At 38.0% G+C, this 15,578-nt stretch overlaps 2 protein-coding genes across 7 annotated transcripts; one reads left to right on the top strand and one right to left on the bottom strand.

The window, feature by feature from the left end:
• Positions 1-392: 392 nt before the first annotated feature.
• LOC142544692 (protein PLANT CADMIUM RESISTANCE 2-like) lies at positions 393-1,987 on the bottom strand. 4 transcript variants are annotated; one of them, XR_012820079.1, is made up of 5 exons: positions 1,671-1,987; positions 1,492-1,563; positions 1,131-1,340; positions 806-916; positions 393-613 (listed from the first exon to the last, which is right to left on the bottom strand). XR_012820079.1 is itself a non-coding variant. In XM_075651730.1 (5 exons), the coding sequence occupies exons 1-4, from the start codon at positions 1,873-1,875 to the stop codon at positions 824-826; spliced, it is 576 nt and encodes a 191-aa protein (XP_075507845.1). In that variant the 5' UTR covers positions 1,876-1,987; the 3' UTR covers positions 393-613; positions 806-823. The 4 variants fall into 4 exon arrangements, 3 of the variants coding, with proteins under 3 accessions (XP_075507845.1, XP_075507846.1, XP_075507847.1); XM_075651730.1 differs by having other exon boundaries at positions 806-912; XM_075651731.1 differs by having other exon boundaries at positions 393-597; positions 806-912.
• A 323-nt stretch (positions 1,988-2,310) lies between these two features.
• LOC142546170 (bifunctional purple acid phosphatase 26-like) lies at positions 2,311-14,068 on the top strand. 3 transcript variants are annotated; one of them, XM_075653726.1, is made up of 10 exons: positions 2,311-2,469; positions 3,057-3,264; positions 3,700-3,900; positions 4,156-4,267; positions 6,012-6,238; positions 11,839-11,977; positions 12,665-12,885; positions 13,216-13,337; positions 13,463-13,624; positions 13,982-14,068. In XM_075653726.1, the coding sequence occupies exons 1-10, from the start codon at positions 2,363-2,365 to the stop codon at positions 14,058-14,060; spliced, it is 1,578 nt and encodes a 525-aa protein (XP_075509841.1). In that variant the 5' UTR covers positions 2,311-2,362; the 3' UTR covers positions 14,061-14,068. The 3 variants fall into 3 exon arrangements, with proteins under 3 accessions (XP_075509841.1, XP_075509843.1, XP_075509842.1); XM_075653728.1 differs by lacking the exon at positions 2,311-2,469 and adding an exon at positions 2,511-2,532; XM_075653727.1 differs by lacking the exon at positions 2,311-2,469 and adding an exon at positions 2,762-2,838.
• Positions 14,069-15,578: the final 1,510 nt, after the last annotated feature.

Genomic DNA, 15,578 nt, shown 5'->3' with positions numbered 1-15,578 from the left:
TAAATTAGTTTTAATGACGGTAAAATCCCGTCACTAAATATGTTAAAACAATAATGACGGGACGTCATTCCCATCATTAATTACCTTTACCTAGGAGGGCAATAACGACGATCCAAAAGTATTTAACTACGGGTTTTGAATATTTAATGATGATATTTCCCATCACTATAAGTCTATTTTCTTGCAGTCATGTCAATAATTAATAAGTCCAATCAAAATTACTACAAACTATTACTATGAATATCATATTTAGTATTCTTGTCGAGCGATGCATGTTTTTTTTTTTTTTTTTTTTATGACTATAATGAATCGATCAATCCCATTGGACATTGGATTATTGACGATGACATTAAATACTGGTTTAATTTGCTCATTCTTATAAATTTATTATATATATATATATTATGTTATATATACATTATGTATTTGTATATCTGTCCAAAACTTGTCTCTCTCTATATACAATTAAAAGAAATATATAATTAAGTTATGCGATTCCTCAAAATTTTTTCTTGCTGCTTCTTGATCATTGTGTTGCTAACTCCCTCCCCGTTTATCTCCAACTGCAACGCAAGCTGTGGAGGCCTTTCTGCGTGCCTTCCATCCCGTTTATCTAGCCACACAATCAGACATGTTAGTCGTTAATTTATTTCGAATAATCTTGTGCCTCGTTCCAATTTTATAGTTTTTTCTAATTATTATTATTATGAATTTATGTTCGAGTTGGATTGATTATTCGCGTTCGTTCTGAGACAACGTCGTCAAAGAAATTAAAAATCGAAAATAATTAAGAATCCTAGCAGACCTTTAACTCCTTGAACTTCTATGATCTTGTCATTGATGCAGGCTGTGGTGGTGTGATTTGGTAAATGGCGACTGCGTTCTTTTGTCTCTCAACATTTTCAAACCATCCTTTCTCCATTTCACAAACAAACTAATTAGAAATATTTAATAACCCACAAAGTTACATCTTCTAGCTGTGTCGAGAACAAACTCATTACTATAATTTCATATAAAATTAATTTTGTATGCTCATGCAAATATAATATATACGCATATATTATTTATTTCGCTCTCGTCATTCGACTATGATAAAAAATATATATATATAATTCGATGGAGGAGTTTACCAAGACTAGGATCGAATCCCCGATGATCCAGCTCTCGATACTCTTGACATAGAGCACAAGGCAAGCAGAATCCATGAGCAAGACAATCGTTCCAAGGGCTTCCCTTAATGTTGAATCTTGTTCTGATTATGGTACGATTGAAGCATGTGTATGCCCACATGCAATATGTCACCGAGAACAATCCAAGAATTACCAATGCTTCCCTTGTAGCTGCATTTTGAATATTGCAACATATACAGCAATTATTAGAGAACAAAATGGAAGTGTCATGCCTAAAAAAAATTCAAAATTGTGTCTTTTATAAAATATATTTATATATTCATGTATATAAATTTCTATATATAATCTGTTTGTTTCTTACACGTAGTTCCCTCGGTTATGATCTCCACGATCTCAGAAGCCGTGATGCATGGACAGAACAACGTTTTGCAACCTCGTACGTACAAAAAGAAATTTAAGGGAACCAAAAAAGAAGAAGAAAGGATTGGAAAAGCCTAAATGAGATGAATAATCATCCATAAATTCTTGATAGTGGCTTACAAATTTTCAGGTCACCATGACATCCGAACAGACCGGTATTCCATTTCGATTCTTGGTGTCGTTTTGAATCAATTCCAACCGGAGTCGGTTGTATATAGAGGACACCGGTTGCCGGGATTGGTGGGTTGTGGCCATTATCCGGAGCTTCAAGAGAGAGTAACGACGGCGGAGGATGCCGGAGTTGAAAAAATTGGTAAGAAGGCATGGTTCGTTGGGAGATCGAGGATGAGAAAATGGGAATCGCAGGTTTTTTTGTGCCGGTCTTTTAATTGAATAAATGCATGTGTAAGAAGATGCATTTGCATGACATACGTATTGATTTGAACGAGCACCCATTTTTTTATAAGATTACTGCCAGTAATCGAGAGATTATTCAAAACATTTTTTTTTAAAAAAAAAAGTTAAAAAGAATTTTCCGCATATGAGCAAGAATGAGAACTGATTTCTTAGTTAAATTAAAGCTCATAATCCAATACAACTAAATATTAAAAACATGGCATATATAAAAATTAATATTATTTTTCAAAAATATTAAAAATTAAAACTAATTTCTGAATTATTAACGTCATGATTGCTCAAGCATAGACATGGGCAAATCATTTATTATATTTGGCTTAATTTTTGTCAACATCCAGTTCGCCGTATTTTCAAGTAATGAGAATCGAACACGTGTCAGAATTAATGTGCCAGGGATGTATCCCAGCAAACCTGCGTACACGCGGATAAATAATCACCATCACTTCTCAGTTCTGACTTTGATTGGAAGCAAGATCATCAGCCTTTGCTTCGAATGTTTTAGGTAATCCATACATTTTATTGTGTTGGCTCGATGTAAAAATTAATTAGAATTGCATCTGTGCGGGTAATATCAATCGCATTTGTGAATTTAATGTACGAAGCTCGAGCATGCAATCCAGTAAACTTTTTATCGGGTGAAAGAAGTGCTTATGTTAAAAAAAAGTCATTTTTATGAAACTGATCGGTGACTTACCTGAGGAATGGAGGATTGTTCTTTAGTTTGTCACTATAGACTATTGATTCCATGTATATTTGGAAATTCCTTTTGTTCTATGATAAATTGATGGTAGCTGTCTTTTTGGGGCTAAATGTCTCTGTCTGCAAATGTTGAGGAAAAAGGCTTTAAAGCAGGAATAAGAGCGGGGTTTAGGTGTTTATCACAAGATTATGGCTTACTCGTAAATATTCTGGCAGCATGGTTTTAGTATTACCTATTCGAGGATTTCTGTTGGGCCCGTGACCCCTGATTACAGAATAAATTATGAATTTTCGGATTTCTTTTTCATTATTCTCATATGATTAATTTTTTTTAATCTTAAGTTGGTTTTTCCTGGTAATGATTCTAGTATTTTTTTGTGGATGTGGTAGATGTATAATCAAGACTAAGTACAAAAGTAAGGGAACGGGCTCGATGGTGGTGCCTCTTCTGCTTTCGACTTTTTTTATGTACAGCTGCATAAGTCATGCAAGTGCTGGTGTGACTAGTGCCTTTGTTCGTAATGAGTGGCCATCAGTTGATATTCCTTTGGACAATGAAGTTTTTGCTGTGCCTAAAGGTTACAATGTTCCACAGCAAGTAAGCCTGCGTGTTCTAGATGATTCACATGGTCCCATTTGACAAAGGGCATATTGGTGTTGACTGCTGAGAGAAACAATATTTATTAAAAGATTTCAAGGACATTATGGTTTCTTTTTTTTTTTTTTTGGGTTACTCAGCACTAACCTGTACTTCAGGGCTACAACAGGATAGTGATGAAATATTGATCAATTGAATGTAAAATACTTTCTCTAAAGTATTAGGGTGTCCTTACATGATGCTTAAGATTCAAGTCCTTGTGTTTCCATGCAATTTCTGGTTTTCTTCTACTCATTTGGTGAAGATTGCTGTACACATGTGCTTGGCGATATTGGACTAGACATAATTCTTCAGTTTCATTTTTCTTTTTTGAATTACTGAAGTGGTTTCCTAATGTTTTAGTGGTATTTAACATGTTTTGATTTTTATTTTCAGGTGCACATTACACAAGGTGATTATGATGGAAAGGCTGTCATAATCTCATGGGTGACAGCTGATGAACCAGGATCCAACACAGTTCAATATGGATTATCAGAGGGAAAATATGATTTCACAGCAGATGGAACAGTTCAAAACTATACCTTTTATAATTACAAATCTGGTTATATTCATCAGTGTCTAGTTGATGGTCTTCAGGTACCATTGAACTCAATTTTGTTATTTACAGCTACAGCTACATGTTGACACCTAGATTCTGTAAAATAAAATAAGAAGCTCTTTCTTCTCTTCTTGTAAGACACGGTAGGCATGTATATGTTTGAATCAGAAGATACATCTCCTTCCTAAATTTGGTGATTTCAGCAGATATCAGATGCCCCAAAGTACTCATATATTAATCTATTGAACAACAGGTTCTCTTTTCTCATTTGATATGATCGCTAATTTTTCCAGTACTCTACAAAGTATCACTATGAGATTGGGAGTGGTGATTCTTCCAGAAGGTTTTGGTTCCAAACACCTCCAGAAATTGATCCAGATGCTTCTTACAAATTTGGAATTATTGGTCAGTTTTTCTTTTATGTTGAATATCCACATTAGCAAACGCCATTCTTGAGAGATAAGGGATAAGCAATACCGGCTAAGGAAATAAATTATTCTTCTCTCAAGATCTTTGATAAGATTTTCTGAGTCACGTGCAACCTTTGGGGTCAGAAATAGGATTATGTACCTTGAAAAACCTGTTCACTATTTGATGAAACTGTCTTTCACGGACAAGGTCAATACGTTCCCCAACCTATTTATTGTAAACAGCTATGGGAAGCAAATAAAACCTGAACTGTCCAGGATACACTGTACACTTTGAGAATGGCCTAGAGTTTGTGAAAAATCTCTATTAGGTGTACAAGTGAGAATAGATTAAACTGCAGATGTGTAAAGGTTTATGTTGAAGTTCTGCTTCGTGTTTATAACAGTCTATTACTATGTGCTCTGCACGAATGAAAATCAACTTCCAGTTTACTTAAAGTTGGTTTCATGTTCAATGGTGAACAAATTGTGCTTTATCTTGAACTTAAGAAAGTAAACAGTGAGTTATCGCATCTATCTGTTGTATTATGGCTTTCTATCATTTCTGTGACAGTGACAGGTGTAGACTTGATTGGACAAAAATACTCTTAACTTCCTCCATATATCATCTCTTCTGAGAAACTTCCCGGAATGAATTCTGACGCTCTTGATATTTTGGATGAAATATATTAGTTTCAAAGGAATATAATTTAGACATTAAGGTCTTCTAGACGTATAAGGAATTTTAATGTGAGTCCTCTTGAAATGAGCGTATGAGATCCAAAATCTATAAAAATTAATGGTTAATAAAGTACTTATGTGATCCCAGTTTTTGAGATGTAAGACTTGACGAAACTTATATATTTTTTTTGGGGGGGTTGGATGGCCAAATACTGATATTCTCACTCTTCTATCATCTCTGAGAATGTATTGCATGTCCTAAAAAATGTGCCCTTTTTAAGACTTTTCCATTAGCTATAAAAAACGTAATGTGGGTTCATGCATTCAAAATACACATTCATCTTCAGTCTTTTGTGTTCATCATATTTCAGATGACTTCATGCTGCCAATCAATTCGCAAATTTAAGGTGTTATTGCAAAATTATTATTGTTACTTGATTGATAATCAGTTCATGAAATCTCCTCCAGTTAAAGTGGCAGGAACTTTGTTCCTTTCGAAGCATTCTGTTATTGAGAATGATGCATTGGGTTGGAGTGGTTAAAATGGACAGGTTGATAAAGATTTGAGTGACCCTTTTTAATTTTTATTTCCCCCTAAACCAAGCCCAGATGAAAATGAGGGATTCCTTGGTGTGAAATACGTATGGAGTGGTTTGGGATGGCATTTGGGTGAGTGATGGTTTATTAGGAAATTCATTTGCCTGCTTGATCATCTTGTTTTGTACGACGAAAAATCCACTTGTGAAATTCCCATATGTTGACCCAATCAAACTGTTGAGACCTAGTTAAGCAGGACCGACTTAGAGGCAAGAATCATGCAAGCAAATTTCATTGAATAATTTGGAGGCTACAATTTATCATTCTCAAAACTGTAGTTGTTGGCGGCATATTCTTGCATTTGACCGATCTTTATGCCACACACACACACACACACACATATTATCTTATAGTTTTTTTACTTTTAATATGGAGTGAGCAGAATAAATTGTTTAATGAAATGATTTACGTTTAATTGCCTTATGAAATGCCTATTTATGAATCAAATTATTTATTTATTGTAGGTGATCTTGGTCAAACATATAATTCCCTTTCAACAATTGAGCATTGTTGGCAGACTGATGCACATGCTGTCTTATTTGTTGGTGATCTTTCATATGCTGATAGATACGATTATAATGATGTTGGTGTCCGCTGGGATTCATGGGGTCGTTTTGTTGAGCGTAGTGCAGCTTATCGTCCATGGATCTGGTCGGCTGGAAATCACGAGATAGAGTACTTTCCACATTTGGTAATAATACGCAGAATGCAGAGATTAAAGATAGCAATGTTTTTTCCAAGATTTTTAGTTGCGGGGGGAGGGAGTGGGGAATGTTTTTACTTTACTTTTCTTATTATTAATTTTCTTAATTTAAACCTTTTTATTCCATTCCCGCTGTGATTCTACAGAACATATATCCCTATTGCATGTTCATTTTTAATTGCCTGAAGATAAGAATTTTCTAGTGCTATATTCTGTTGTCTGACACTACTTACCCCTAGTATAAACTACCGAAGAGACAGTTTGTTGTCAAAAAATTATCTTCGTTTGGATTTTACCGATTGACCAAAGATGTAGGCATCTTAAAAGCACTAGAACAGGAGATGATAATTTTTCATTCATTCATAAAAAAAAATTAAGATACAGACTTATCTATTTATATTGTAGGTTACAAGAGATAAAAAAGGAAAGAATAAAACTAATTAATCACATCCTAAAATATTGCAATCACTCTAACAATTAGCCTAAGATTTCTCTAGACCTAAACTATTGCAATTATTCTAGCCTAAGATTTCTCTAGACCTAAACTATTGCAATTATTCTAACAATTAGCCTAAGATTTCTCTAGACTGCGTCAACACTCCCCCCTCAAGCTGGATGGTAAATGTTGTACATCCCAAGCTTGTCAATCAGTCTTTCGAACATAGGCTTGAACAAAGCCTTTGTTAAGATATCAGCAGTTTGTTGCGACGTAGGAATATAGGACACTTCAAGTATCCCCTTATCAATCTTCTCCTTTATGAAATGCCGATCAATTTCAACGTGTTTGGTACGATCATGGTGAACCGGGTTGTGAGTAATAGCTATGGCAGCTTTGTTGTCGCATAGGATAAGCATATGGCTCTTTTTCTCTATTTTCAGTTCTTCCAATAACAGTTTGATCCAAAGAGCTTCACAAATTCCAAGAGCCGCTGATCGAAGTTCTGCCTCCGCGCTACTTCGTGCAACAACTGATTGCTTCTTGCTGCGCCAAGTAACCAGATTTCCAAATACAAAGGAGCAATAACCAGACGTGGAGCGTCGATCATTTGGGCATCCAGCCCAATCGGCATCAACAAAGACTTCAACACACCTCTTTTCTTGCTTTCTGAACATGAGACCACGGCCCGGAGTGCCCTTTAAGTACCGTAATATCCTGATTGCAGCATCAAGATGACATTGGTATGGTGAGTGCATAAATTGACTAATGCAACTCACAGGGAAGGAAATGTCCGGCCGGGTGTGCGAGAGGTATATCAATCTACCGACTAACCGTTGAAATCTCCCCCTGTCGACAGGTGTATCATCTGGTTTGGCCTCGAGTTTGATGTTAGGATCCATGGGGGTATCGGCCGGTCTACAACCCATCAATCCGGTATCATTGAGTAAGTTAATGACGTAGTGTCGCTGTGAAACACAGATTCCAGCCTTGCTTCTAGCTACCTCCATTCCGAGAAAGTATCTCAAGTGACCGAGGTCTTTCATTTTAAAAGAAGTGGCCAATTTCTTCTTAATTCGCTCTATTTCAGCCACGTCATTCCCGGTGATTATAATATCATCAACATATACAATAAGAATAGCAATCTTATCCTTGACCCGATGATAGAACAATGTATGATCACAATGAGTCTGTTTGTACCCGAGAAGATGAACAGTGGTGGAAAATCTGTCGAACCAAGCTTTCGGAGACTGTTTCAAACCGTAGAGAGCTTTCTTTAGCCGGCAAACCTTGTCGTTACTTCCCTGATTGTGAAAACCGGGTGGTAGATCCATGTACACCTCCTCAACGAGATCGCCGTTGAGAAACGCGTTCTTGACATCGAGTTGGTGAAGTGGCCAATCCAAGTTTGCTGCGAGAGAAAGCAACACTCGGATAGTGTTGATTTTGGCTACTGGTGCAAATGTCTCTAGGTAGTCGATACCATAGGTCTGCGTGTATCCCTTAGCCACAAGTCGCGCTTTATATCTGTCAACGCTCCCATCACTATTGCACTTGATGGTGAACAGCCATCTACAACCAACCGGTTTCTTGCCATCGGGTTTCGGAACAATCTCCCATGTCCCATTTTTTTCGAGGGCTTTGATCTCGGCAAATACTGTTGTACGCCACTTGTCATCGCGAAGGGCGTCATCAATGGTTGAGGGAACGGTGGAATGTGACAGGTTAGTGACCAGGGCTTGTAGCGGCTGCGACAACTTAGAATGCCCCAAAAAATGTGAAATAGGATGTTGAGTACATATCCGAGTACCTTTGCGGTGGGCGATCGGGATATCCAAATTTGCCAATTCGGTGGTATCCGGATCGGGCGCTGGGTTTGACGGGGGCGATGCAGAAGGTGCAGGTTCGATATTCTTGTGCTTGCGTCTGCTGTAAGTTGCTGCAAAGCGGTCAGTGGTTCCACGAGGAGGATGAGTTGGTGTTACAGAAATTTCAGCGGGTGGACTTGAAGGTGGAATTGGATTTGGAGCAGGAGTAGTAGGCGGATTTTGTGGTATACTGGGTGAAGGCTGCGGATTTTCTGGAATTAAATGTGGCTCCAAGGTGGACGGAAATCCCAAAAATAATTCTGGCTCTAAGGAAGAGGGAGATTCCTGATTTTGTGGGATTTGAGTGTTAAGTTGGGATGGAGGTGGGATTTGTGACTCTTGTATTGGATTCGGTTCCCATAAATATTCCCAAAAAAAATTTTTGGTTCTAGACGAGGAAGTAGGATCGGGAGCATAATTATGAGGGGAGATGAGAATTGGATTCGGAGTAGGGGGATAGAACGATTGCGATTCAAGAAATGTGACATCCCGTGAAATAAAATATTTTCTTTTGGATGGAGAATAACATCGATAACCCTTTTGTGTAGAAGAATAACCAACAAGCATACATTTGTGGCTACGAGGATCCAACTTAGACCTAGAATTATCATGAATATGAACAAACGCCGAACATCCAAACGTACGTAGAGGAAGATCAGTGAATATTTTGGACTTTGGGAATGATTTTCTGAGGGTATTTAATGGTGTTTGGAATTTTAACACCCGAGACGGAAGTCTGTTGATTAGGTAACATGCGGTTAAAATAGCATCCACCCAATAGATTTTTGGAACATTGTTTGTGAAAAGAAGGGCGCGAGCGACCTCTAAAAGGTGCCGATTTTTCCTTTCGGAAACCCCATTTTGTTGAGGGGTATCAACACATGAACTGTGATGAATAATACCATGTTTTGAAGAAAATTCATTGAGTGATGAATTGAAATACTCGGTGCCATTGTCAGACCGAAGGATTTGTATTTTAGAGTTAAATTGAGTAAGGATCATATTGTAGAACTGTTCAAAAATTTTCAAAACTTCAGATTTGTTAGGAAGGAGAAAAATCCAACAGACACGAGAGTGATCATCAATAAATGTAATAAACCATTTTTTATTAGAAATTGAAGCGACTCGAGACGGACCCCACAAATCACTGTGTATGAGAGAGAATGGCATAGATTCATGATAAAGATGAATGGGAAAAGGTATGCGAGTATGTTTAGCTATCTGACATACTTCGCATACAAACCTATCACAAGAGTGAAACAACGAAGGAAACAAATGTTTTAAATAAGAAAAACTTAGGTGACCAAGGCGTTGATGAAGTAACATTATTTGTTGGGGACGGGATTGATGTGTAGAATCATGGACCACTTGGCAGCACCGAACAGTAGAATCAGCTCATAGAAAGTGATATAAACCCGACACCTCAGCAGCACGCCCAATCGTCTTCCCCGAGGCCCGATCCTGAAAAATACACAACTTAGGTGAAAAATTGGCAATACAATCGGAGTCAAGGGTGAGTTTGCTGATCGACAGCAAGTTGTAAGTCAATTGAGGGACAAACAAGACATTCTGTAATATCATACGGGGACTCAACGAAACAGTGCCAATACCAAGAACAGGAGAAATTGAACCATCTGCCAAAGTTACTGATCTACATCTTTGGCATGGTTGATATGATGAGAAAAGGGTGCGAACTCCGGACATGTGTTCGGATGCACCTGAATCAATAATCCAACACTCACCAGAGTTACCAGGGTCGGTAACAGAGGAAGAAGTACCGTGCGCCATCAGTGAAGTCGAGGTGGAAAGGAACTGGCCAAGTTGATTGAGTTGTGCTTGAGAGAATGTTGCAGCGGATGATGGTGTGTTGTTGTCGACTTTCACCGGTACGGCTGGCTTGGTGGACTCGGCGTTACGCTGGCTGCGTGGCACCCAGTCAGCTGGCTTGCCGTGGAGCTTCCAACATGTGGCTTTAGTATGATGAGGTCGGTTGCAATGTTCACACCACAGCTGCGGTTTGCGGGATCCTCGAGCGGCCATGGCAGAGGCATCATGATTGGTGGCAACGGGTATGGTGGCTTCACCGAGCATAATTCGTTTCCTCTGTTCTTCTCGACGGACTTCGGAGAAAATGGTATCAAGGCTCGGTAATGGCTTGATACTCAGAATCCGTCCACGAGCATCATCCAGGGATGGATGTAGGCCGGTGAGGAAGTCATAGGTTCTTTCTTTGGCGAGCAATTTTTGGTAGATCTCACGGTTGGCAGCATCAGTCCACTCAGGTTGAGTGAAGAGATCGAGTTCTTGCCACAGTTTTGTTAGCGAAACGAAGTACTGAGTTACAGTACCATCGTCTTGTCGCAGATTACGAGAGCGAGTCCGGAGGTCGAACATCTGATTCGAGTCTTCAAGATCTGAGTAGGCTAAGGCAACAGCGTCCCAAGTAGCCTTTGCTGTTGGGTCATGGAGGTAGATCTCTGCAATGGAGTCGTCCATAGAGTGAAGAAGCCAGGCCATAACCATGGAATTCTGAATATCCCACGCTGCAAACGAAGGATCAGATTGGTTTGGTGTCGAAATGGAACCATCAAGGTATCCAAATCGTCCTTTCCCGCGGATAATGAGTTGGACGGAACGAGACCACTGTAAGTAGTTCCGGCCACTGAGTTTAAAGCTGGTAATTTGGAATGGAAGGGAGTTATCAGAGGCACTGAGAACAGGTTGCATCTCTGATTTTTCCATTGATGAAAAAATATTCAAAAAAGGCTTTTATTGCTCTGATACCATAAAAGCACTAGAACAGGAGATGATAATTTTTGATTCATTCATAAAAAAAAATTAAGATACAGACTTATCTATTTATATTGTAGGTTACAAGAGATAAAAAAGGAAAGAATAAAACCAATTAATCACATCCTAAAATATTGCAATCACTCTAACAATTAGCCTAAGATTTCTCTAGACCTAAACTATTGCAATTATTCTAACAATTAGCCTAAGATTTCTCTAGACTGCGTCAACACATCTTGTACTGATGGTCATTGGTTGTGAAATACTGAGATGCTTTTTCTGATTCTCTTATGAGAACTATGAGAAAACATAATTTAGTTTCCTCCAACTGTCTCTATATCTCCCCGTATTTATCTCATACTTTATGTCTGTAGCTTCTCATAATTTATTTTCATTTTATATTGCAGACACAACAGTCTCAAATATAGGCAACATGATAACAACTTCCATATGCTATTTGTAAATTTTCTCTTAATGCCTTTTTTTTTTTCCAGCGGGAAGTAACTCCGTTTAGAAATTATGTTCATAGATACCCTACACCTTATGTTGCTAGTGAGAGCAGTAGCCCACTTTGGTATGCTGTGAGACGGGCGTCTGCTCACATTATTGTCCTGTCTAGCTACTCTCCATTTGGTAAGTTTTGATTTCCACGGTCGTGGTTGTCTTCTTACTTTCATTTAGATGAAATAGTATTAATTTCTATTAGTAAGAGAGAATTATCTATACTGTTTAAAGGCAGTTTAGATTCTTGTTTCAGCTTGATAAGCGTATATTATTTTTCTTATATACTTGAGTGCAAGGACTTGTGATACCTCCTATGTTGAGTAATCAATTCTCTGGTTTGGAAAGCCTTGATACAGTCACAACTTTCAAATATGCACTCTGTTAGGTTATATATCATGTTTCATTTATGATTTATCATACAAGAATTTACCAGCCTGCCTCATGTTTCGGCCTTGTGGATTAGTACGGGCTGTATGTTACAATGTACTATAGCCTATCCTTTTCATATTCATCCTTCCAATTTATTTTTATTACAGTTAAATGAATGGAATTTATCTCATATGGCAAGGGATGGTGGTTTTCATGTAACTTTAGTACATTGAACTCCAACAGTTGACTGTCGTGAAAACTGTGATAATATTCTAACTTTCTTCTTCTTTCTGTTATTCTTAAATAAACTGGGGAAAAAATCCATTTGCGGTAGTGTATCATTGGTTTATTAGTCATTTTCATATGATAATCTTCTCCTGCATTGATTTTTTCCGCTATTAATTTTTATGCATGATTAGTTCACTTTATGTCTCTTCTTAATTTCAGTTAAATATACTCCTCAGTGGAGGTGGCTTGCTCAAGAGTTGAAACATGTAGATAGGGAGAAGACTCCTTGGCTTATTGTCCTGATGCATGCTCCAATCTACAATAGCAATGATGCTCATTTCTTGGAGGGAGAAAGCATGAGAGTTGTTTTTAAGAGCTGGTTTTGTCACTATAAAGTCGATGTTGTTTTTGCAGGTCATGTACATGCCTACGAAAGATCGGTTTGTCTTCATAACACTATACCTTTTTTTTCTTTTTAACATTTACTTAGTGTGTCTACGCAAAGCTGACCATCCATACAAGTTTATGACATCGCATATTACTTGGGCCGATAATTTTTGTCAAACTGTCTAACACTAAGTCTCATGGTTGCTTATCCTAGTAAAACCTGAAAGGTCGTTCACCCTTGTGTGATTCATTTTTGAGGCTCTTCATTTGCCCATTTCTTCATTACCGTTTTGTCTCTTAGTAAAAAGTTCCCATTCCCCTGCGTTGTTATCATTTCACCTTGTGTTTATGTTGAGTTATCTGATGAGCTTGTCTGCTTTCAGTACCGAATCTCAAACATACAATACAATGTATCGACCGGAGCTTCCTACCCTGTTCCAGATAAATCGGCTCCTGTTTACATTACTGTTGGAGATGGAGGAAATCAGGAAGGCCTGGCTTTAAGGTATAGCATAGCATGTTACATTGATTTTCCTAGTTCGTCCTATGCGGTTTGATCTCCTCAGAATCTTCACTTAATACCGGTATTACATTTTTTTATATGCTTCATTGAATTTGATGCCTCTGCAGATTTAGAGAGCCCCAGCCAGATTATTCTGCTTTTCGGGAAGCCAGTTACGGACACTCCACCTTAGAGATAAGAAACAAAACACACGCACTTTACCATTGGAATCGGAATGATGATGGCAAAAGAGTGACAACAGATTCATTTGTGCTACACAATCAGTACTGGTAATTTCAGTAAACTGCATAATATCTGACTATCTGAGGTCGACCGATATTTTTTTCTTCGCCAGCATGTTGACCGTCATAACCCAATTTTTGTTTCAAACCAGTTAGTGTCATTATATGGATCTATCAGCTTGAATATGTTTTGGCTTAAATTTAATCACCCCAAGTCATTTAAGTCATATTTCAGTAACTTCGTGCCAAGTTAAAATCGCTTGTTCCCTCAATATTGTGTTAGGTACCATTAGGATATAGTACCTGATTATGTTCTTAGCTCGGATCAGGGTTAAGAAAGCCCACCACTTATTTCTTTCATTTATAGAAGAATGTGTTCAACCAAATGACTGGGGTGATGCAGAGGGGAAACAATCATCGAAGAAGAAAGCTGAAGAAGAACCATCTCCATCCAGTCATATCCAAAATGGCATACAGCCAGTGATAGCCAGTGATAGAGGTTTTCAATTTGGTGAGAGGTATTGATTTTGGATAGGTTTTCAAGTTAAGGAACTTTCCGGATTACGAGGCTTCTAAATTTGGACATCTAATATTATTGACTTCAATTTTAGGTAGGGGATGATGGACTACCATCCAAGCAATCCATGTGAATTTTTCTAAGACTAATACTTGCACGACACCGTCATGAAATCGACATGTACAAACTGATACCGAGATTGGGGAATCCCATTTAATTTCCAAGGTAACTAAAATTGCTACTAGAAGAACGTGATTAAAGGCTTAATATGTGAGCCGCAGTTAGCCAATCAGGCTTAACAGCTATAGTCAAAGTTATATCAAACTAATTTATCCATGATTATAACACACGACCTTGTTTCAAAACCATTGGATTATGTGGATATGATATTGGGATATTTTGTTATTTAACTTTAGTCGACAATTGTTTTTAAAAAAACGACCTCCTGTCGTGTATTTCAAAAACACTTGATGATGTCAATTTTTTATATAAAAAAAATGGTTGAACAAGTCTATTTTTCTAAATATCTCATCATGTTTATATTTTATGAGGGACTCACTCCATATTTTGATTATCTAATAATTCTTGATTTGGCACATTATCACATATAACATTGAAAACCGATGATACATTATGGATTACATATAAGGGTAACTGTTACATCCGTGATTTACTAAGTATTTGAGCCATAATGTTTGTGCGGAACATTGTGGCATGTTGCCGAGTGCATCCGGCATCGGTTGGAATGAATCGGCTAAGTGTATAAACGACTAGCACATTTGGGAGGGTGTGCTAGGGGCGGCTAGGTGTTGGAAGATTTGGACTTGGCTGTGCAAGCAAGTCAACTCGAGTTGGTTAAGGCCTTGGACACGTGTAAGTCTTGAATCTGATGTTTGGGCAGTTGTGTGGACGGTTGGGACACTTGGCCAACGTCTAGGACAAGTGGCAGGAAGACAAGCATGCAATCTGGCAGCAGTTAGGCTTGTTCTTATCCAGACATGGCAGTTGGGCTTGACAGTTGGCGGTTCTAGGGGGCAGTTACTCGAGTTTATCTGATATTGTTGCCTTGCATTTCGTTTATATAGGCCATGAGTTGCACAAGGCTTGAAGACACACGAGTGCTAAGCCTTTTTGTGTGCAAGCCATTGGCATATTATTTCCTTGTATTGTGAACTATTGTGTTAGTGCAAGGTTGGGCAGATTTGCCTAGTAATCTCGTTTGCCATTGTTATCATTCTTGCTTGCTTGGCTTAAGTGAATTATATTCAGAAAATATAATCAAACACAAGTGTGATCAAAAACGTGAGAGGGTGAATAGGCTTGAGTGTGCAAGTCTACCCGCACAAGGGTTGGAAAAGTTAGCAATAATTCGCTGTGTTGCATAGCCCTTGTGACAGTAACCAAACTTAGCCATGGATCGAGCAAAACTGACGGGGTTAGATTTTATTTTAAATTTGATTGATTTACACTTGCTCCATAGTTTGT

The sequence above is a fragment of the Primulina tabacum genome, chromosome 5, assembly GCF_025594145.1.
Source record: "Primulina tabacum isolate GXHZ01 chromosome 5, ASM2559414v2, whole genome shotgun sequence".
Classification (NCBI taxonomy): Eukaryota; Viridiplantae; Streptophyta; class Magnoliopsida; order Lamiales; family Gesneriaceae; genus Primulina; species Primulina tabacum.
This window is presented reverse-complemented; position numbering and strand designations above follow the sequence as displayed.